General features: G+C 44.5%; 1 protein-coding gene across 1 annotated transcript; it reads left to right on the forward strand.

The window, feature by feature from the left end:
• The first annotated feature begins 526 nt into the window (after nucleotides 1-526).
• Nucleotides 527-23,691, forward strand: LOC140163892 (contactin-associated protein-like 2). The gene is made up of 7 exons (XM_072187206.1): nucleotides 527-566; nucleotides 6,105-6,227; nucleotides 18,285-18,478; nucleotides 20,267-20,408; nucleotides 21,289-21,501; nucleotides 22,617-22,795; nucleotides 23,494-23,691. The coding sequence occupies exons 1-7, from the start codon at nucleotides 527-529 to the stop codon at nucleotides 23,689-23,691; spliced, it is 1,089 nt and encodes a 362-aa protein (XP_072043307.1).
• Nucleotides 23,692-23,706: the final 15 nt, after the last annotated feature.

Below are 23,706 nucleotides of genomic sequence, written 5' to 3' on the forward strand. Positions count from 1 at the left end.
CCCGAGCCGAGGCTACTCCAGCACCTCCCAAAAAGACTGGGAAGCGCAAGAGTAGTGCTGGATCGTATGGCAAGCCCCTAAGAAGAACCGTTCTTCTAAGGGTGGCAAACCAGATCGGTCCTGAGGGCACGGCGGTCGACAGTCCATGCCGGCAGGCCTTGGACTTCCCACAGGGATTCCCCTGTGGGCGGCCGCTGTGCATTACGCCCAGAGATGGCATGCCATCTCACCGGGCGCCTGGGTATTGTCAGTGGTCAGTGGGGGTTACAGGCTGGAATTTACCAGCCACCCCTCGTGCGCCTGCACGATTCAGAGGTCCACGGTAGTGCCGCCAGACGCCCCCAGCGTCGGGCACTACTGTCAGAGGTCACTCAGCTTCTCACGAAGCAAGCGATTGTCCCGGTCTACCCCCTTTCACCAAGGGGTTTTGGAGCACATTTTTCTGGCTCCAAAGAAGACCGGCGACTGAGGTCCCATTCTGAACCTCAAGCCGTTGAACGAGTTCATCAGGCCCAAGAGGTTCAGAATGGAGACCCTCGCTGCGGTGCTAGCCGGCCCCAGCAAGGGTATGTGGGCGGCATCGCTAGATCTCTCGGACGCATATCTGCATGTTCAGATCGCACCTCAAGATCAGAGGTTTCTACGCTTCAAGGTACAGGGTCAAACTTACCAGTTTCGATGCCTGCCATTCGGCTTGTCCACCTCCCCCAGAGTGTTCACACTCCTGGTCAGGGCGGTGGCAGCGTACCTGAAGCGCAGGGGAGTCAACATGTGTTGCTACCTGGACGATTGGTTCATTTACGGACGCACCCGCTGGAGACACAGTGTCTCGTGGAGTTAGTAGTCCGTACGGTGCAGGACCTGGGATTTCTGATCAACATCAAGAAATCCAATTTGGTCCCGACGCAGACACCACTATTCTTAGGGGCCCAGATCAACCTCAAGGAGGGGATCGCGGCGCCCTCACCCGAGAGGGTGACGAACATGGCGAGGTGTGCCCGACTCTTGGCCGAGTCAGAGGGGGCACCCGCTGTGGCATGGATGAAGGTTTTGGGCCTTATGGCCAGTATGGTAGACCTCGCACCGCACTGCCGCTTTCACATGAGGCCTATACAACTACACCTTCTAGCCTTTTACAGGCCCAGTCGTCACCCAATATCCCTCGCGGTTCCGATGTCGGAGATCGCGAGAGAGGAACTCTGGTGGTGGACCCATCAGCCCAATTTGACTCAAGGTGTCAGGTTTCCTGCACCGGCGGTGCGTCACGTAGTGACGACCGACGCGTCAAAGCTGGGCTGGGGGGGCCACATCCACGGGGACTCGGTCTCGGGCCTATGGTCGGCCACGGAGACAGAGTTCCATATCAACCTTCTCGAACTTTGGGCAGTGGAGAGAACTCTCCAGCATTTCGAGAAGGTGATCGTGGGATCTCATATCGTTGTCCAAACAGACAACACAACCGTGGTGGCCTACCTCAACAGACAAGGGGGCACCAGGTCACCACGGTTGTGCCTGCACGCACTTTTCACGCCTGATAGGGTGGTGCAAGGCCAGGCAGATTACGTTGAGAGCGATGCACATAGCGGAGTCACCAACATCCTCGCGGACGATCTGTCACGAGGAAAGGTGTCGGGACCTACAGAATGGTCCCTTGCTCCGCAGGTCGCCCAGGCGATCTTCGAGGTGATATACCACCCCTCGATAGATTTGTTCGCATCTCATCGAAATCATCAGCTGCCGTGTACTGCTCGAGGGTCGCAGACCCACAGGCATTCGCCGTGGGCGCTCTGTCCGTGAGACTGGGGAGGAATGACTGCTTACGCTTTCCCCGATCTCACTGCTCGCAAGGGTAGTGACCAAGATCGGGAGGAGGATTGCAACGTCATTCTGATAGCACCGTTCTGGCGAAACACCTGTGGTTTCGACCGATGGTGGATCTACTAGCGGCACAGCCGCGAGTACTCCCCGAGTTACCAAATCTACTCCGGATGCCGGAGGAGAGGTACCAAGCCTACCACTAGAGCACCTGCAGTTAGCTGCATGGCCCTTATCAGGAACGTCTGCGGCGGAGGGAGGCTTTTCATCAGAAGCTGCTTCTCTCATCGCCGGGGTAGACGCGAGTCTACCCTCCGTACGTATAGTCAGCGTTTGGCTCCCTACTACGCATGGTGCGATGAGAGAAATACATCTCCCACTAGAGCCCCTGTGCCTCTAGTGGCAGATTTTCTGACAGAAAAGTTCAGGTCAGGACTTCAGCAGGCAACGATAGCCAACTACAAGTCAGCCATTCTCTCGATTCATCGGGATTTGAAGACGGGTCGACTATCAATTCAGATGGGTCCCTAAGTCTTCTTCTCGACGGTATGTTCAACGGCGCCCGCCCGAAAGGAAGGTGGTCCCTCCATGGGACCTCAACACAGTCTTGGAGTATATTAAGGGTCCCCTTTTGAGCCCCTGTCAAAAGCGACCCTTAAATACGCCACTCTTAAGGCGGCCTTTCTTCTGGCGTTGGCTTGGACGGCGCTGCTTTCGGAGTTGCACGCAGTCTCGAAGTCAGCCTCCGTGTTTACTAACAACGGAGCGACGCTGTTTCTTCGCCGGATTTCCTTGCAAAAAATGAGTGAAGTACATTCCGACACTCGCCCCTCTTCCTACCCAGTATTGGGCAGGGTTCGTCAATAGCCGAAGACAGGTTGTGGTGCCCGGTGAGGGCGCTACAGCACTACCTTGGCCGAACACAAACCTTAAGAGGGGCTCATGACCGCTTATTTATCACTCACGCCGAACCGCACGGTCCAGCCGCTAAGCAGACTCTGGCACGGTGGCTGGTCCAGGTGTTAGTGGACTCGAGGCGGCAAAAGACGCTTCGCCCCAAGGCCCACTCAACCAGATCTATCTCATCATCGTGGGCCTACCGTAGGGGGGGCCCCATTGAGGAGATTTGTCAGGCTGTGTCCTGGAAGAACCCGTCGTCCTTTTCCACGGTTTACTACAAAAACGTAAACCAAACGACCAGGCGATAAGTTCACCAGGGCAGTTCTTGGGAGATAACATAGTGGTTGGGTATCAGGTGTTTTTCCAGACAGTCAGAATTCCAACATGGTAAGAACCAGTGTTTCTATTCTTAACCACTGCACTTTCAGTTCAGGGGTTTTTGTCTGTTCACGTAGTCTTTCTGTTTCCCGGCCGTGAGGGGGGGGGAAATAGTTTGACCTCGCGATTACCATGCTACCCACTCCCGATCCTTATCAGATGCTGGCCAATCTTGTACCTCCATCCGTCGGTTACTTGCTAGATCGATCTTTCAGATGTTGATGCAAGAAGTATCTTAATCAACATCGAAGCGGTAAGATCGACCGGTGTACTGAGTCTAGTCCCAAACAAAAATGTTTGGTAGACTCATAACCGTGCGATCTTACCTTTCCGATGTTGATTATCCCGACCCCGACCGCCCCTACAAGTTTGGCGAGTAGGGGCTGCCCAAGTCGGATAAGGGATGATTATCGTGTGACGCGTCACCGGATGGGTGAGTCCACTCGGGGATCGGGGGTTTTGTTATTTATTCATTTATGTGGGACAAAATGACTATTGGTTTTTTCCGCATCTCGGGATCGATGCAAGAAGTATCTTAATCAACATCGGAAAGGTAAGATCGCACCGGTTATGAGTCTACCAAACATTTTTGTTTGGGACTAATATTTGTTACCCCCTTGCCCAAGGCTTTCCCTTTTATTTTCTGAAATTTGTTATAAACTTTGCAAGTCTTGATTGATATTTATCATAAGCTCTGTTGGTATGTTGGTCATACCACAGATCCTGGAAAGAACTAACCTACAACTTCAAGAGCTCTTCAGTATTGAAGCTATTTAGAAATTATGCATATTAAATGTAGATACTATGCAATACCTTTTCAAGCACACGATAGGGCCTTTTGATCATGGCAATCCTTAAAAAAGTGCTATATCTAGAGAACTACTAAACCCAGTGACCGCTTCCCCTGGGTGGAGCGGTCACTGGCTTGATAGCGATTCTTGGGTATAGTGTGATTAAAAGGCCCTATAGTAGGGTTAGCACATGATGCTAATTGTAATAATATCCATAGCTTTATCATGATGATAGCAGTTTATTAGTCTAGCAAAAACCAGGTTTGTAGTAGGGTGTGGTGGAAACTTGAGCCCATCCCTTAAGGGATCTAAAATGAGCGTTTATTGCTTTTCGACAGTATTTTTTATGGGACATGAGAGCACCTCAGACCTATCGAATTGCATTCTGAATACTGAAGCATGTCTTTCTGATATCAAATAATTTTCATTTTTGAAAATCACAATATAATACAAATTTTATGACAAATTATAAAAATTTGATATTTTTCAATTTTTGATATATAACAGTCCTCAAGTAAATTATATAAATCTAATGATATATTCTTAAAGTGTATGTAGCAGGAGGGAAAAGCCGACGGTCAATTGAAAATTTTGACCTTTCATATTGAAGATATGGATTTTTTCCCAAAAGACCTAATTTTTTTGGTGTTTTGGGGAAAAAAATCCATATCTTCAATACGAAAGGTCAAAATTTTCAATTGATCGTCGGCTTTTCATCCCACCTACATACACCATAAGTATAAATCATCAGATGTATAAAGTTTACTTCAAGTACAGTTAAATATCAAAAATATCAATTTGTAATGATTTGCCATAAAATGTGTATTAAATTGCGAATTTCAAAAAATCAAAATTATTTGATATCAGAATGACATTCTTCGTATTCAGAATGCAATTTGATATGTCTGATGTGCTCTAATGTCCCAAAATAAATACTGTCCAAACGTTCATACCCCAGCCCTTAAGAACCAAAAGGTAATAGTACTGTATAGAGAGGGTCAAGATTTCACCCCCTCCATCACTGCATTTACCCATTGGCATTGGTTTTTATAGTGAACGCATATCAACACACTGGTGTAGTAAAATTGTCTTTTGCTTTTACTTGTTACTAAAATGATATTCAAAATTAAATCAGCAAATTAATACCCAATGCTGATAGATGACAATTATTATCATCTAAGTAGTTCAGGAAATTATTAGCCATTATTACTTCCCTGGCGGAAAGAGAAATTATGGACAGATTTTTGTGCCAGGACTTTACTAAAATAGCTGATGATGCTTTCTCTTTATAATGAAACTGTGAAAAATGCATTACAAATTAGAAACATTGGCAAAGTTAAACTTGAATCTATAAATTCACCTGGGAACCAAGGGAGAACAGTGCCAGTGCACTGATTGGTCACCCCAGGTTAAATAAGAAATAAATAAATAAATAAATAAATAAATTGGGTGTGTGTAGAGAATGCAAAACCTGGACGTATACACAGTTTACCTGTGCTTTCAAGTGGCTTGATATATTTATTCCCTACACATTCAGTATTATCATCCAAGGAAGGAAGCAAAAGAGTCTGAGTGATACAAAAGAGGAAGTTATTGTATATTGACACATAATGGAGTAGTAAGACAAGATGTGGTTAGCGGCACACTGAATGGATGGAAGCACATTTGACTATGAAGTATTGGTCCCAAGATGCACACTATGCTAAATTGATGTGTTGTGTTAACTCAAGGTACTTCCAGACTCTGCGGTTTAGTATTTACGGTCAGAAGTAGTAGGATAATGTAGATTGTGTAACTATTATATTGCGCTAGTACTTTCAAAAGTACCCTCGAAAAGGAATGCAAATATGCCTCTGACCCCTTGAATGGAGCCTCAGCCACTACAAATAAAATCTACATTACCCTCTTTGAATCGGTCAAAATTCAGACCTGTATTTTCTTAATTATTATTATTTAGAAATTGTCAACATGTTGCCAACATACGCAACCCAAGAGCAGTGTGTGTGTGTGTGATGCACAACACAGCCATATGGCACATTAAAACTACTAATTATAATGGTCAGCCCTTAATCATATATATCCACCGTACACACACACATGCTGGACATACGGCATACAATCTAATCTGAGCATTTATAACAATGCTTGCTGTGAAGATGCAATAATGTTGATCTGTTCTTTAATTAAGCTTCTTTTATCTCTGTTATGTTTTTGTTATAGATGCCAATTGCCAATTGGCTTTGGGCCTGGAATCTGGTGCTATTCTGAACTCACAGCTCTCAAGCTCCACCAAAGTCAGCGTTCTTCAGGGTCCAAGATATGCCCGATTACATCGAAGAGATGGTAGGTAAACTTTGATTCATGAGTCAGACAAATCTTGTTAAATGAGAATATTTGTGGAAATCAATTCCTATTCACATTGAAATTTATAACCTGGAAATTCTTTTCTTTATTGTGAGAAGAGTCATTGAGATGCAAAGAAGACCAAGGTATGTAGGTAAGGCAAGGTGGGTCTGATGAAGACCTCCATCTCTCTTTCTTCCCCCCTTTTCCCCCTCCCTCTCCCTTTCATTTCTCTTTCCCACTCTCTCTCCTCACTCTCCCTTCCCACTCTCTCTCTCTCATCTCTTTCCTCCTCCCTCTCTCTCCCTCCTCTCTTACATCCTCCCTCCCTCTTCTTATCTCACATCTCCATCTGCCCATTCTCTCTGTCTCCCCTGTATTCTCCCCCTTTTCCCTCCTGTCTGTTTGTCTGCCTGTCTCATTATTTTTAGTAGTATTATAGTACTCCTTTGGTGTGGCTGATTATTTTGATTTTGAATTTTAAATTGTAATCAGCTTCTGAAGAAGTAAATTTGCTTAATTCTTAGATCAAATTTTTTAGCTATTTTGGTAATTAATTTAATATGCTAAACATGGAGCAAGTGGCCTCATAAAAGGTATTTCTTCTGCTACTGCCCGTGCCTACATTAGCTTTTTTCACATATAAACTAGCTGAGTATACATCGTGACCAAAATATCAAAGTTCATTTTCCATCTTGTTCAAACTGAGTGGTATAAAGCAATTTGAAATGACACATTTTTTTTTGATTGATAGCCACAATATCTTCAACAGGACAGGATAAAATGAAAAATTAAGATCATAGTTGATGTTATTTAGCAAACATACTTCAATGACTAATTATGTGGAATATCTTGTACACATCAAATTGAATGTGTCTATAGCTCAATCTAGTTATCAGCATTGAAGAAACACAAATTGATTTATGCATGCATGAAAGATTGTTAATTGGAGCAAGTGGAAGGTATCGGGCAAATTTAAAGGCAAACTTTTATTTTTTTAATGTTTGATGGGAATTCATACTATTTTATTACATTGGTAAATTACGAAAATAGTTAAAGAAGAAGATCAATCATTTCAATGATATTAAGGGATCTGGAATGAGCGTTTTGACAGTATTTTTTGTGGGACATGAGAGCACATCAGACATATCGAATTGCATTCTGAATACAAAGAATGTCTTTCTGATATCAAAGAATTTTCATTTTTTTGAAATTCACGATATAATACAAATTTTATGACAAATTATTAAAATTTCAAATTTTTCAAATTTGTGATATATTACAGTCCTCGAAGTAAATTTTATAAATCTAATGATATATTCTTAAAGTGTATGTAGCTGGGAGGAAAAGCCGACAATCAATTGAAAATTTTGACCTTTCATATTGAAGATATGGATTATTTTCCCCCAAAAGACCTAATTTTTTTGGTGTTTTGGGAAAAAAATCGATATCTTCAATATTCATAAAGGTCAAATTTTTCAATTGATCGTCGGCTTTTCATCCCACCTACATACACTTTTTAGTATAAATCATCAGATTTATAAAGTTTACTTCGAGAACTGTTAAATATCAAAAATATCAATTTTTAATCATTTGCCATAAAAATGTGTATTACATTGCAAATTTCAAAAAATCAAAATTATTTGATATCAGAAGTTGTGTTGCTTGAAAAAACTTGGGTAATTTAATTTTCTTCCAAACTGAGCATTTTTGCCCAAATTTGACCTCACAGATAGATTTGCCAAGTCTTTGGCATACTAAATATGTATACTTTTATATACACTTTAGACCAACAATTTAACAGTTATAAAGCCCAACTTAGGTTTCCATTATTCCAGGGTTAAGACCAACCTTAAGGAGCAACCGCTGAATTAGACAAACAGCTGATGATTAATTTCAAGACTACCCTAATCCTTACCCTATAACCCTAAACCATGGCTTTCAAGTCAGACCAGCGGTGTTCATTCAGCAGTTACAATTCCATTGAATACTTACCGGTAGGTGTTTGGTAGTGCCATTAAGGAATCTAGCTTGGATGAAGTGAAATTGATTTTAAATTAGCAGTGACTTAATAAAAAGCAATGTTGAAATTGAAATAATTAAAATGCTTATTGGTCGATCGTTTCATTTAGAAAATTGGTTGGTTTATCAATTTACACTACCTTGGGATTATAGTTTGTCAGGTTGTTTGGGAAATCTATTTTGAGCTACAGCAGAAAAGTGTCTGTATTCTTAGCAGTTACATGAAAATTGTCATATATCTTGGGAACAGTAAGTGTTAAGCATATGTAGTTGTACCCTGTGAAACAGGTTTATGTATTGAGATAAAAATGCATGTTGCTTAGTCCACAGTAAGTAGATGAGCTATAATTGTGGGAGATGATTTTGTGATATATGTTGTATGCGTACAAAATGTATCTGATAGAGGTTTTTTCCACTGATCTGTGTGTACCCGGGCATGTGGATCTTACCATTACTTGTTATGTGCATTCATGTTGTTGGAAAAGGGATTCCAGAATTAGACAATTTATTTATCAGGAGTGCATAATGTACTTCTTGTAGGTGCCATAATCAAACTGTTTACTCCTGACATCATTTCCGTAATAAAATTTGTAAAGTTACGGATATGATATGTGTCATCTTTCTTGTTGTATTGATTTCACATCAGCCTCAAAAGCATCATTATTAGCTCCTTTGATCCAGTCACACTAAACATCCATTTGACCTTTTCATTTTTAATATCAACTCTAGATGAATCCTTGTATGTATTAAACGAATTCTGTACTATTTTTGTCCTTCTAATATGCCATTGGATTTTTTAATATGCGAGCGAGTCTCCTAGTAGTAGTCAATATGTTATTTGTCTTGAGGGTGTTTGTGTATTACATGTGTAAGTTTTACTCCATCAATAGCCAGGTGGAGTTCCAACTGCCGCAGGGGATTTGAAATTATTACGGATTCGTAATTGTGTGGCGGGTGACACACTTGGGGCCATGATTGGCAGCTAAGGTAATGACCGCTGCCATGACACCAGACATGTGCTTGGTTAGTGCAAGTCGTCAAACAGCAAAGGCTGATCTTTATTTATAGTCTATTGTCTCACATGGATGGGAATGGAAGATAAAAATAAAATGTTCAATGCAAGATATAGAATTGATCGCAACTTGTTATACTAGCGGTCACCCGTCTTTCACGGTTCGTAAATAAATGCAATTTTACAACTGCATCGCCACCCTCCCGAGGTTTTATTGCGAACAATTTAACCAACTCCCCAATTTATATACCGATCATGCCGATTGATCAGTCATTTCATTTAATTCATTTTAATCAACTTCTTCTTTGCCCCCCGTGTTGTCTCCTATCCTCCCGTTCTTTTCACTATTCATCCCTTTCGCTCACATCCCTCTTCTCCCTCTTACCCGCTTTGCCTCTTATCTGTCCCTAGTATCATTTTAGTACTTCTTCCTAGTCAACTGCTAAAAATATTTGTGAATGTGAAAATAAGATGTACAATTTTTATAAATGCAATTTTACAAATGCATCACCAATCACCACCCTCCGAGTTTTTATTGTGAACAATTTTACCAATTCCCTAATTTATTGCCGATTAATCAGTTGTTTCATTTAATTAATTTTTATCAACTTCTTTGTTGCTCCCCCCGTGTTGTCCCCTATCCTCACATTCTTTCCACTGTTCCCCCTTTAGCTCACATCCCTCTTCTCCCTCTTATCTGCTCTGCCTCTTATCTGTCCCTGGTTTTAGTACTTCTTCCAAGTCGACTGCTAAAAGATTTGTGAATGTGAAACATAAAATGTACAATTTTTATAAGTAGGTCCTATGCTTGAAATTAGTATTTTTGCCATTTTCGCAAAGTTTCGCGGATTGTTTAGAGGCAGCGTGTTGATACGCGTGTTGATACGAGATGTCGCGAGAAAACGCGAACTAAATGATACGCTTTTTTGTTTGAAGCGGCGTGTCCATACGCGAAGACGCAAGATGTTTTGTTTGTTTGACGCGATGTAGTTGTTAGGCGGACATAGTAACTGATGCTCACTATTTTGAGGTCCCTGGATATTTTTAAAGGTATTTTTGCTCATTTTTAGACTTTAATCTCTAAGATTGAAAAAATTGAGGTGAATATGCAGCGTAACTCGGTGAATAATTAGGTTTGCAAAAGTGAAATTTGCAGTTGCATCACCACCGTTCGAGTTTTTATCACGAAAAGTTTTGTAAGACTCAGTACACCGGTCGATCTTACCGTTTCCGATGTTGATTAAGATACTTCTTGCATCGATCCCGAGATGCGGAAAAACCAATAGTCATTTTGTCCCACATAAATGAATAAATAACAAAACCCCGATCCCCGGTGGACTCACCCAAAAGGTGACGTCACACCATATGATCGTCCTTATCCTCCTTGGTCTCCGACTGACACAGACGTGCCTATCGATTGTTCATAGCACTGTGTATCATTTTCTCGACCAAGGCGAGATATACGGTTGTAGTTTCACACCTTAGGTAAAACCAAACCGGTATTGTTCGGCTGAGGATAGTTTTGACGGCATTTTCTGGCGAAAAAGTGACAAAAAACGATCCAAAACTTAGCTACATATCGTGCCTCCGTTTGTATCACGGGACACACGAGCAATTCAAAATGGCCGCTTCGTTGGCGCCATTCATTTTGTTTCCCACGTAAAACAACCATTGCAGCCTGTAAGTTACAATAGATGTTTGTACATACACATTGTATTTCATGTACGGTAGGTTATTGTTGCTATGTTAGGGTGATTACTCTATCGTTATGTCTTCATTACCGTCCAATAAAGACGAGTTAATCAGATATTCATACGGTGGGGATTGGTAGGGACCCGTCTGACATTTTAGTAATAAAGTTAGCCAGTCCTTACTTTACCACTAACGTTAGCGACCAGCCTCCGTGCTCAGGTTTGCTTACTGGGCTTGAGTCGCGTGTTGGGGGGGTAGTGCCCCCTCCCTTTTCTCCTCGCTTCGCCTCGGCCCGTTCGCGCTTGCCCTTCCCTGGTGACGGAGCGGGCCCCACACCCGCTCTGTTTCACCCACAGGGAGTGCTCACGATCTTCTAGATGTCTTTCTTTTGCTTAGGACTCTCCGAGTTCCAGCTTGACGATTGGGATAGGCTCCGTCATCGCCATAAGACGAAGAAGAAATCTACCAAGGGCACTGGTAAGGTCGACACGGTGGATTCTGCTGTGACAGCCCCTATGGGTCATGGCAGGTCTGCTTAAGGGGGCTCCGGTCCCCGGACAAGCAGGCGGTTCCTTCGGGACTGCTAAGCGCGTCCAAAGGCTCAGCAGCCAGCGAAAGCACTGACTATACGTCCGGAGCAAAGTAGCAGGCAGCAGAGCGGTAACCACCAGCGAAAACCCTAGCGGGTTTTGCAGCAGGAGGATACCAGTCGATACGGTAGATTCTGCTGTGACAGCCCCTATGGGTCATGGCAGGTCTGCTTAAGGGGCTCGGTCCCCGGACAAGCAGGCGGTTCCTTCGGGACTGCTAAGCGCGTCCAAAGGCTCAGCAGCCAGCGAAAGCACTGACTATACGTCGGAGCAAAGTAGCAGGCAGCAGAGCGGTAACCACCAGCGAAAACCCTAGCGGGTTTTGTAGCAGGAGGATACCAGTCCTCTAGCGAAAATCCTCACGGGTTTTTAGCAGGAGGACACCCGTCTGTTGCAGGCATATCTACGGGCTCAAACAGCCACAGTAGTAGCCAGCGACGGGCAGCATGCAAGGGTACCCGGGCTTGCCTGGGTTGAACCCTAGCATGCATGGGTTCAGCAGAGACGATACCGCGGCTAACGCTGTGGGTGTAGTCTTAGCAGAACCAACTGGGGTTGTCACACGGCAGCGTTCCATGGCGGGACCGCCGAGTGATACCCTGGGCCCTAGAATAGCTGCTGGCTGTCCACAGGGACTGGCTGGCGATTATTCAGGGGTTGGGCTCGCAGTCTCTCACGGGACAGCGACCCAGGTGCATTCGGTGGCAGCTACAAAGACGAGCTACGGCTTGACTTGACAGTGGTAGCCGCTATGCACCCGCCCATAGCTGCCGTGAGTGGTCCGCCACACACAGCGACCTTGGGCGAAGCTCTAGAGGGTACAGTAAGTAGCTTGAACAGCCTAGCTGATCAACAACCCACTTATGTCCTCGAGAGCCAGCGGAGCGTGGGTGATCCATTACCGTCAATGGGTCAATTACCCTCTCTTGATCGATCACTGTCAAATCAACAGGGCATAGCTCCATTGATTGACGCTGCCTATTCAGGTGGCGTGGTGATTGATCGGGGGTATACACGCTCAGCTACCCGTGGTACTAGGCAAGCTCCCTCTAGCCAAGGGACAGCCGGTATAGCGGGGTACCCATACACACGGCTTGATCCCCTTGCGGGGAACGCAGTGAGGCATGGGTACAGTGGTACACAGCCGGGAGCCCTCACGGGCACCTACGCTGGAACCACGCATACAGCGGTACACAACCGGGAACCCTCACGGGTACCCATGCTAGTACCGCGCCGGTACCACGCCAGCACACAGCTTGATCCCCCAAGCAGGGAACGCAGTGTGGCGAGGGTACAGCGGTCCACAGTTGGGAACCCTCACGGGTACCCACGCTGATACCGCACCGGTACCGCAGCACCCGCCTTAGTCGCCACAGTCTCTGTGGCAACAAGGGGGGGAGGCGGTGCTGGTACTGCAGTACCAGGGGGTTACCCTGGTGGCGGATCCTTTCAGGGTCAGCTGCCGGCTGGGTATGCCCCGTGGTACCCGCCGCAGGGTGTTTCTTCCACGGCCTAGCACCGTGGCAAGTGTCGCCAGCGATGGCCACGCAGTACCAACATCAGCTGTTGACCAGGCCAGCCGGCATGGGGCTAACCCAGATCTTGATCAGGGTAGGCCCGCATGCTGCTAGCGCTAGGACGACGGCTGCGAGAGCATGCGGACCCAGTGGTGCCATGGCGGATACCTCAGGGTCTTGCGGAGTACTCCCTCTTCTGCTGGCAGGTAGTCGGCGAGCCACACAGTGGTTATGCCTTCTTACCCGCTTTCAGATGCCCGTCCTCAGTTACCGTCATCATCGGAGCATGATACGGATACTGTGGGCGAGGGAAAGGAGTCGGAAGCTGAGTCCGGTAGTGACATCACTACAATCTCCTTCCCCGCTGCCCCGCGAGGGGAGCAACAGCACTGATCTTCCTCCGGACACCCCCTAAGGGGGAGTCCATGGAGGAGGACCAGGGGCTCCTTTCAGCAGGATGCTCAGCTGCTGCTTCCTCACAGGGGACGCCTGCACTCTCATTCCCGCAAACCTCACGGGTAGATATCGTGGGGCTGTCGAGCTCAGTAGAGCTATGGCGCCGCGTGCTTGCACGCTTCCTCTGCGTGTAACGCGGGAGGACCACGGGACCTACCTGAGGGGATCCGAGAGGGACCCAGATGTCGCAAGCGTATCACGCCAGACAACATCTGAGCTCTTCCGCGAGGTGAGCCTATTAGCGGTGCTAACAGCTAGCCTCAACGAGAGCTCCATGGGCCTAGCCCATAGGGTGTCCACTCAGCGCCGGGGAGGGGCCTGCCACTCCAATCGCTCAACGCGATGGAAAGGCAGGGTCCTTTTTCTCTTTGGATGCTTCTGCGCTACGGTGGAGGACCGTGCAAAGAAGCTACCAACGGGAGCACTCTGAAGAGGTCGGAAACTGCCCTTACCATGGGTAGGAGCTCCGACTTCAGCAGGCCGTGCACCACCAACAGTACCCGAGCCCACTACCTCTGCAGCACCCATTTCTGGGAGGCGCAAGGGTAGCACAGGAACAGCTGGCAAGCCCCGAAGAAGTGCAAGCGCTCTTCCAAGGGAAGCTAGGCAGAGCATTCCTGGGGGGGCTCAGCGGTTTTTCCACAGGGGGCTCTCCCAGTGGACGACCGCTTATGGCTTTCACCCAGAGGTGGGAAACCATCTCTTTGAGCGCCTGGGTATGGTCAGTGGTGAGTGGGGGTTACAGACTGGCAACCCAGTCTCCCCACATTCGTCTGCACATTTCAGAGGTCCACAGTAGTGCCGTCAGACGGCCCCCAGCGTCGGGCACTACTGACAGGGATCACACAGCTTCTCACGAAGGGGGGATTGTCCCGGTCTACCCCCCGTTCTACGTGTGATCTTGGAGCCATTGGCTCCAAGGAAGACCGGCGACGGGAGCCCCATCCGGAACCGCAGGCTGTTGAACACGTTCTTCAGGCCCAAGAGGTTCAGAATGGGGACTCTCGCCTCGGTGCTAGCCTGCCCCATCAGGGGCATGGGAACAGCATCGCTAGATCTCTCGGACGCCTATCTGCATATACCAATCGCCTCTCAAGATCGGAGGCATCTGCGCTTCTAGGTACAGGATCAAAATTACCAGTTTTGATACCGCCATCCGCCTGTCCATCTCTCCCAGGGTGTTTAACACTCTTGGTCAGAGCGGTGGCAGCGTACCTGAAGCACAGGGTGTCAACATCAGTTGCTACCTGGACGTTTGGCTCATATACGGACGCACTCCACTGAAGACTACGGGTCTCATGGGGTTGATAGTCCGTAGGGTGCGGGACCCTGGATTTTTGATCAGCTCAAAAAGTCCAGCGTGGTCCCGACGCAGACACCACTATTTGTAGGGGCCCAGATCACCCTCACGGAGGGGTTCGCGTGCTCTCACCCGAGCGGGTGATTTAACATGGTGCGGTGTGCCTGACTCTTGGCCGAGTCTCGGGCAAAACCCGCTGTGGCATGGATGAAGGTGGTAGGCCTAATGGCCAGTATGGTAGACCTCGTGCTGTACTGCCGCTTTCTACGTTAGGCTTACCCAACTACACCTTCTAGCCTGCTTGCAGGCCCAGTCGTCACCCAATACCCCTCGCGGTTCCGTTGTCGGAGATCGCGCGAGAGGAACTCTGGTGGTGGACCCATCAGCCCAATTTGACCCAGGGTGTCAGGTTTCCTGCACCCCGGTATGTCACGTGAGTGACGCACCATAGCGTCAAAACGGGCTGGGGGTCCACATCCACGGAGACTCCGTCTCGGGCCTATGGGGCCATAGAGACAGAGTTTCACATCAACCTCCCTCGCTTACGAGGAGGTGATCGTGGAATCACATACCGTTGTCCTGACGGATAACACAACCGTGGTAGCCTACCCCAACAGACAAGGGGACTCCGGGCCACCACGATTGAGCCTGCATGCACGACACCTGATAGGGTGGGGCAAGTTCAGGCAGATTACGATGAGAGCGATACACATCGCGGGCGTCACCAGCATCCTCACGCACAATCTGTCACGAGGAAGGGTGTCGGGACCAGCAGAATGGTCCCTTGCTCCGCAGGTCGCTCAGACGATCTTCAAGGGATGTACCACCCTCGAAAGATCTGTTCGCATCTCATCGCAATCATCCACTGCCGGTGTACTGCTCAAGGGTCGCGGACCCCCAAGCATTCACCGTGGACGCTCTGTCCATAGACTGGGGAGGGATGACAGCTTATGCAGTCCCTCCGATCTCACTACTCATGAGGGTGGTGGCCAAGATCGGGGGGAAGACTGCATTGTCATTCTGCTAGCGGCAAGGCCGCTGGCACTCCCCGAGGTACCAGATCTACTCCGGATGCCCGGAGCGGAGGTACCCAGTCTATCACTAGAGCACCTGCAGTTAGCTGCATGGCCCTTACCAGGGAACACGCAGCGGAGGGATACTTTTCATCAGAAGCTGTTTTTCTCATCGCCGGGCTAGACGGAAGTCTACCCTCCGTGCGTATAGCCAGAGTCTGGCTCCATACTACGCTTGGTGCAATGAGACAAATAGCTCTCCGCTCAGAGCCTCTGTGCTGCTAGTTCCGGAGTTTCTGACAGAAAAGTTCCAAGCAAGACTTCAGCGGGCCACTGGGGCCAGCTATAAGTCAGCTGTCCTCTCCATTCACCGAGGTTTCGAGACGGTCGACTATCATAGCCGATGGTTACCTTATTAGTCTCACGCCTCGACGGTATGTTCAACGAGTGTCTACCAAAAAGGAAAGTGATCCTCCTAAGGGATCCCAACACAGTCTTAGATTACTTTAAGGGTCACCCTTTTGACCTTCCGTCAAAAGCGACACTTAAATACGTAACTCTCAAGATGGCTTTCCGGTTTGGCGTTGGCTTCGGACGGCGGTGCTGAGTTGCACACGGTCTCGAGGTTAGCTTCCGTGTTCACAAACACTGGAGCGACACTGTTTCGGCGCTCTGTTCTCGTGACTACTGAACGGGCGCGCGCAGTGCATACCGACATTCGTCCCTCTCCAATCCCCAGGGTTGGGCAAGGTTCGCTGAAGCCAAAGATAGGCTGGGGTGTCCGATAAGGCGCTGCAGCACTATTTCTTCCGAACACAAGCCTTGCGAGGACTCACGACCGCATTCATCACCCTTACAGAGCCTTTCGGTCCAGCCGCTGTCGCAATGGCTGGTCCAGGTGTTGGTGGGGTCCGGGGGATCGCGAAGGTTTCGCGTCCCACGACCCACTCGACACGAGCTATCTCATCATCTTGGGTATACCGTTCGGTTGTCCCTTGAGGAGATCTAACAGGCGGTGTCCCGGAAGCCACCTTCGCCCTTCCCTACGATACTTCCGCTTCGTTAGTAATCAGAGACGGGCGGAGGTTTACCGGGACATTGTTCGGCGATCATAATACGGTGGTGTACGGGTACCAGGTTTTCAGACTATACAGAATACTCAGCATGGTAAGAACCAGTGTCGCTATTCTTAACCACCAAACTTATTAAGTAAGGAGGTTTATGTCTGTGATCGTTTCGCGACCGTTGGGGAAAATATTTTCTGACCTCGCGAAAACCATCGTTACCCGCTCCCGATCCCTGATCAGATGCTGACCAATCTTGTACCTCCATCCGTCGGTTACTTGCTAGATCGATCTTTCAGATGTTGATGCAAGAAGTATCTTAATCAACATCGAAACGGTAAGATCGACCGGTGTACTGAGTCTAGTCCCAAACAGAAATGTTTGGTAGACTCATAACCGTGCGATCTTACCTTTCCGATGTTGATTATCCCGACCCCGCCACCCCTACAAGTTTGGTCCGGTAGGGGATCCCAAGTCGGATAAGGGATTTATCATATGGTGTGACGTCACCTTTTGGGTGAGTCCACCGGGGATCGGGTTTTTTGTTATTTATTCATTTATGTGGGACAAAATGACTATTGGTTTTCCAAGATCTCGGGATCGATGCAAGAAGTATCTTAATCAACATCGGAAAGGTAAGATCGCACCGGTTATGAGTCTACCAAACATTTCTGTTTGGGACTACTCGGTAATTTGTTATAGATAGAGAGGGGTCTTAAGATGATGCCAAGTCTTCAAAAGGTGTTTAGGATCTTTCTGAAAATTTACATGTGGATCTTTCTTGTAGAAATTTAAATTTATTCAAATGTGCAACAGGTATTGGGGTTGATTGAAACGTGGAAAAAGTGGATAAAATTCTTTTATATATTTCCTGTAAGATGCACATACATGGCCCGCTACAGATTAGAATTGGTTGCAACTTGCTATAGAGGTGGTATGATGATGGCAAGTCTGTTGTTTTGGTGGAAAAAAATCTCTAATATTTTCAGAATAAATCAAGAATTTTTATTAGGTAAAGTCAGTGTGTAAGGGGCCAATATATTTATGTAGTTTGACATTTTGTGTGAATTTTGCTGTAAAAACAGTTCAGCAAAATGGCTGCAAAACATTGGGAGGAAAAGGACCCAAACAATATGAATCCTTTGAAGGTAAAATTGCAGTCAGGGGACAAAACCCATTGTCACAATGAAAAAAGTGAGATAATACACTGGCCCTTATAGGCAACAAACCAACAGATTCCTTTCTACCTTGCCAGAAACACAATATCAGCAAAAATTATCAATTGTAGTTGCACTGAGCTCTGGTAGTTTTTGTGAAGTATACCAAATAACCAAAAATATTACAATAACGTAATTAATTGGTAACTGTAATGATTTTATTTTCTGTTTTAGGTCATGGAGGCTGGACAGCAGAAACCAGATCTTCAGCCCAATATCTGACAGTAGATTTAATAGACTCAACAAGAATATCAGGTGTAGCCACACAAGGCAGATATGAGACAGATGAGTACACACTCAAATATAAGCTACAATACAGTAATAATGGCAATAGCTGGACTACATACTCAGAAAATGGAAAGGAAAAGGTATGAGGCTGGTGGACAAATTAAGATAGAGACCAAATTTTCTGTTTTCTAAAACTCAAAAGGCAAATTCCTTTGTAAAACTTTGGTCTCTAAATTAAGATAATTGAAAGATTGCTATATATATTTTTCATACCAGTGCTAACTTAAATGCATTCACTAGTTGAATCAAGTCAAAATCACTCTACTGTGACTGATTTGCAATTGATTTCATTGGTGTATGCATAGAAGTACGTTTTGGTATTAGAAATCACAATATCGGAGTACATAAGGGGCTGTGCAATAATTATGAAGCCCGGGGGGGGGGGGGGAAAATGTCCAAACGGCTCGCCAAAAATTGCTTGCCCCCCTCTCGGCCCGCCAAAAATTCTTTGCCCCCCCCCCTTGCACATGCCAAATTTTTGGGATCCCAATTTGCAAACCTTGAATGGTCTATACATGTTGCGAGTGCAGCGAGCAGGAACATTTGCATATTTAAGCGTTTCCGTACTGTTTTCCTAGAGTGTTCTATTTAAAAGGCGCCCCAAGAATGTGTGCCAAAATCACTTGCCCCCCTCTCAGCTTGCCAAAAATTGCTTGCCCCCTCCTTTTGGCTCGCCAAAAATTTTCTTGCCCCCCTCCCATTTTACCGTCCCCACAGGGCTCATAATTATTGCACAGCCCCTAATGTGTGTGTGTGGACTGTCATTGTACTATGTATGTGTGAAAAAGAATTAAGTTGAAATTTGTTGCAAGGTGAGAATGCATTAAATAAAACAACATTTTGTTATTTTTTACATCAGAAATGTACCAACTTGAGGATGCTCTCCTTTTAAGTGCTAACATCATGACAGTCCTACTCTATACCTATTTTAGAATGTGCAGCTGTCCCTGTTGTGTATGCATCTTTAGGGCATACCTAGCGGCATAGGAGAAGCTGTATATTTACATTAGGAAATGGTACTAGTGACCTCTTACTCCTAGTAATAAAGAGCTGAAGACATTATAGTTAAGAATAGCATTCACATCTTTATGTGGTAAGGGTTCAGGTTAGGATAAGGGTAAGTGATTAGGGTTTATGGAAGGCTGCTGAAAGTACAGGCACAGTGTCAACACTCTATATTATAAATATTTTTTTCATACAACTCCATACTCCGTTGGTGAAATCAATATTCTATTATTGACATAGATAAAGAAAGTTTACATATGCATTGTCATATATACTACTACACGTGTGATCGAATATTCTTTACAAGCACCTGGATCTTAGGTGAATGGGCTAAATGGGTTCCTTTATATAATTGTAATTCTCAAAATTAAATATATCACAATTTTAACTTGCACGATTTAAAAATCGTTACGCCAAAAATGCAGTAAAAATGTATCCAGAGCAAACAACAATGGTCGCTAATTAGTGTATTTAATTTCAAGTTAGTGTATTAAAAACAAAACCTGGGTTTTACCTGAAAACAAATTGAATTTCCTTGTAATAGCAACACCATATGGGATACTAGAGCATGCGCAATCGTAATAATGTGTAGAATAGAACTTGGTGGTATCTCATATGATAGTCGTACTATGCTTAGCCTGAGTCGCTCGGCCTATCTCGAAGAAAATCGCCATGCGTAGCTATTGAAAAACGAGAGGATTCGCCGTACTATCATGGCAATTTTTGACACAAAGATATAGGGATGATGACGCTGTGACAGGTATCTGGTAGCAACTGTAAGTGATTCAGTCCCTTCCCCATTGTGGAATCACATTTGATTTTTTTTATGATGTGTGTTATTTATTTGTTTTTGTTTGTTTTAGGTGTTTCCAGGAAACAGTAATGCCGACAAGGTACACAGAAATGATATATCCAGTCCGTTCACAGCTCGCTTTGTACGCATCAATCCTACACAATGGAATGTAGCGCCCTCGATGAGGTTGGAACTCTATGGATGTCTGGCAGGTAAAGTGTAAATAATGTGTGAATGCTAGCAAAAAATTCAATTCAATTCAATTCAACTTTTAGTAAACGATTATCATGTAAGACACCCGCAGAAACAAATGTATTAGATCTTTGGATCAGCCGTCGATGCTGCTTCGATGCTTGTTATTAACTATCAACTAATTAATCAGAATTAACACTAAATTTATATTTGTCAATATCACTGCAGGCACATATTACTATTTTATCACAATTAACAGTCAATAGTAAATTAACTGATTTCATAAATAGTAAGGTCAAAGGATCAACCAAGCATCGATGGTCGATCGAAAGATCGAACTAATTTGTTTCTATTGCCTAAGTGATTTCTATCGCCTAAGTGAATTGTGTATGTTTTCATTTAGTGGACATCAGAATAATAAGACTTTAGGTAAGTAAGCTACAACCATAGGTCATTATGATTGGTAATAACATGAAAGACAGTGACAACCTATTCAAATTTATTTCAAATAAATGACCCCACCATGTCCTCTGCAAAGTCACCATTAAATTGAAATGTGAAATGTTTTTGAAGTAAAGCAAAATTAAGTCTTAATGTATGCCTACCTGTTTGCACTTGAATTGACTACAAGGCACTCATATTAAAATATAACACTACTCTTTAAAAATATCTAAGCATCCAATGAAAGTAGTTATGTGATTCTATCCAAACTGCTATAAAATGGATTAAAATCAACTAAATCTGGTTGACTGCTTGAATTGCCTCATAATTTGTATATGATTACAGAAATATCACACCTGTGAAATAAGTTTTTTCATAGAAAACATGTCTGCTACACTTCACCTAATTGTAATCCTATATGGTAATACCTATCAATTATCACTCATTATTATCCAACAGAAGAAGACAATACGGCTACATTTGACGGCAGCTCGTATATCAAATATGACGTGAGTAATCCAAATGATTACATCAAGACAGAGGAGGAGTTAATCCAGTTCAAGATGAGGACGGAAACTCCTGATGGGATTATCCTTGCATCAGTAGGTACTCAGACTGATTACATTACACTGCAGCTAAAACAAGGCAAAGTGGTGCTTAGTATAGATTTAGGTAAGATGAACATTTCCTCCAATGGGCTATTACAATTGAAATCTGTACACCCTATGGAAGATGTGTCTTTAATCTTCCACACATGGAGTGTGAATTACAAATCGGGTTACCTGAATGGGTGACTCCATTTGAAATCTAAACCCCCTGTGTGGGAGATGAAGATCAAGTCTTCCATAGGGGGTGTATGGATTTCAACTGGAATAGCCCATCTCTTGTCTTTATGAATTCAGACAGCCACTTGTATCAGATTACTTTTAATTACACTGCAGTGTGCAATTTGAAACCAGGGTAGCACTGATTAGTTTAGATTTGGATAAAGTGCACATTCAGCAACTGATCCATTATTTTGAGGGCTTGGAACCAGAATTGGTTATGTCCAATGTTTTGAAGAAATAATTAGTTTAAAAGTTTGTATCTCAAGGCCTGAAAATAAGAAATTCAAACAAAAACAAGCAATGATCTATCTGTCAATTCCCTTTGAGATAATTTTGAAATGTGAGACCTGGAGTATTTTGTGATCCTAGCATCCTCTTTGTATGACATTTTTCAGTAGATATCCACAAAAAATGCTTATTCCCAAAATTTCAGATGATTCCGATTTCGTGAATTGTGCATGATTATGTGTATTACTCTCCTCCATAGGCCACTGTGCTGAATTACATTATGGTATACCAGAACATTATTCAAATTTGGCGATATATTTGCTAAACGAATTAATTTGCAAGAAACTGTTTGTACATAAACATAGAGCCAAAGGTTTCCAGTGGTATAAAAATCTCAACTTTTTTTGAGAAAAGTGGGGTGGGTGAGGCTGTGGATCACAAAATGCCCCATTAATATAAGGCGACGAAAAAAGACAGCCCTGTTCTACAGGCCCGACCGACCCAAATTTGACAAGAATTGGGGGAAAATTTTCATGTACAGATGAATGCCGACCCAAATTTTGAATATATCAGGAACAAAAATTTTTTTTGGGTCATTTGCAAAAAAAAAAAAAAAAAAAAAAAAAAAAGCCTGACCGACCGACCCTACTTTAAAGGTCCGTCCGCCCGTAGAACAGGGTTTGTTTTTTGTTGTCTTATGATAAACTATTTTTGTCTTCTTGTTAACTTCAGGAACCAGTAATGGTAAATCTGGAGCTACTTTACTGGAGGCTGGCAGTCTTCTAGATGACAATCAGTGGCATTTTGTGCAGTATAAACGCAAAGGCAAAACCATTAGTCTAACAATAGATGGTGTAACTGTGAGTGGGACGACCAATGGCTACTTCAAGAGATTGGATCTAGACACAGTGGTAAGTCAAAATGTTGCCAATTATGGGATTTCCCTCTCCCTCTATATTGTCATCTGAAATAAATGCTGTAAAATGGTTCATCCAATGATGTAATGTGTAGTTATATGATACAGCCAACTAGTACTTCAGAAAGCTGCATTTTATGATTTACTTGATTTGTCAATTTCATGACTCTGGTTTGCCACCCCATCCCTCCACACTCAATGTACCATCTACTTGAAACAAAAATGTTAAAATAAGTTTCAATCAATGATGCGATGTGTAGCTAAATTACACCTAAAAAGTAAGTACTTCAGAAAACCGCACCTAATGCCAAAAAACAACAGTTGTATTGCCATTAAAGCTCCAAATCAGGTTGATCGGTGGATTAAAAAAAAAAGTTCCAATAAAAAAAAATCCAATATACAATGGTAAACGATTTATATGGTTTGTCAGGCCCATTATATAGCAGACTTATGTGGTAAGAATTATAAACAGGAATAACATTTTGCAAGTTTTATTCCAAAAATATGACAATTCAGCTAAGAAAAAAAATGTTATTGTACATTTTATGCTTTTGGTTTGGTCGGAAAGGGGTAATACTAGTTTTTTCTTGTCTAATGATTGACCCAATTTAGTTTAGTAGCCTGATTAAGTCATTACAGGTATCTGATAATAACACCCTCTCATTGTCACCTTGACTTTGAATCAAATACTAGATGACTGTTGGAGGTGCTTCATTGACCCAGTTTAGTAGCCTTATTAAGTCATTACAGGTACCTGATAGTAACACCCTCTCATTGACTTTGAATCCAATACTAGATGACAATTGGAGGTGCTTCAAGTCCATCAATGCCAGGTCTTCAAGTAAAAGAGAACTTTGTGGGTTGTCTTCAGAGTGTCGTCCTCAGCAATAGCATCAGTACAAGTAA

Source organism: Amphiura filiformis, chromosome 1 (assembly GCF_039555335.1).
Source record: "Amphiura filiformis chromosome 1, Afil_fr2py, whole genome shotgun sequence".
Taxonomy (NCBI): domain Eukaryota; kingdom Metazoa; phylum Echinodermata; class Ophiuroidea; order Amphilepidida; family Amphiuridae; genus Amphiura; species Amphiura filiformis.

Coding starts and splice junctions, on each gene's coding strand:
- LOC140163892 (XM_072187206.1), top strand. CDS start 527: ATGGAGACCCTCGCTGCGGTGCTAGCCGGCCCCAGCAAGG. Junction 18,479..20,266: donor CAGAAAATGGAAAGGAAAAG/GTATGAGGCTGG, acceptor TGTTTGTTTTAG/GTGTTTCCAGGAAACAGTAA. Junction 22,796..23,493: donor GATTGGATCTAGACACAGTG/GTAAGTCAAAAT, acceptor ATCAAATACTAG/ATGACTGTTGGAGGTGCTTC.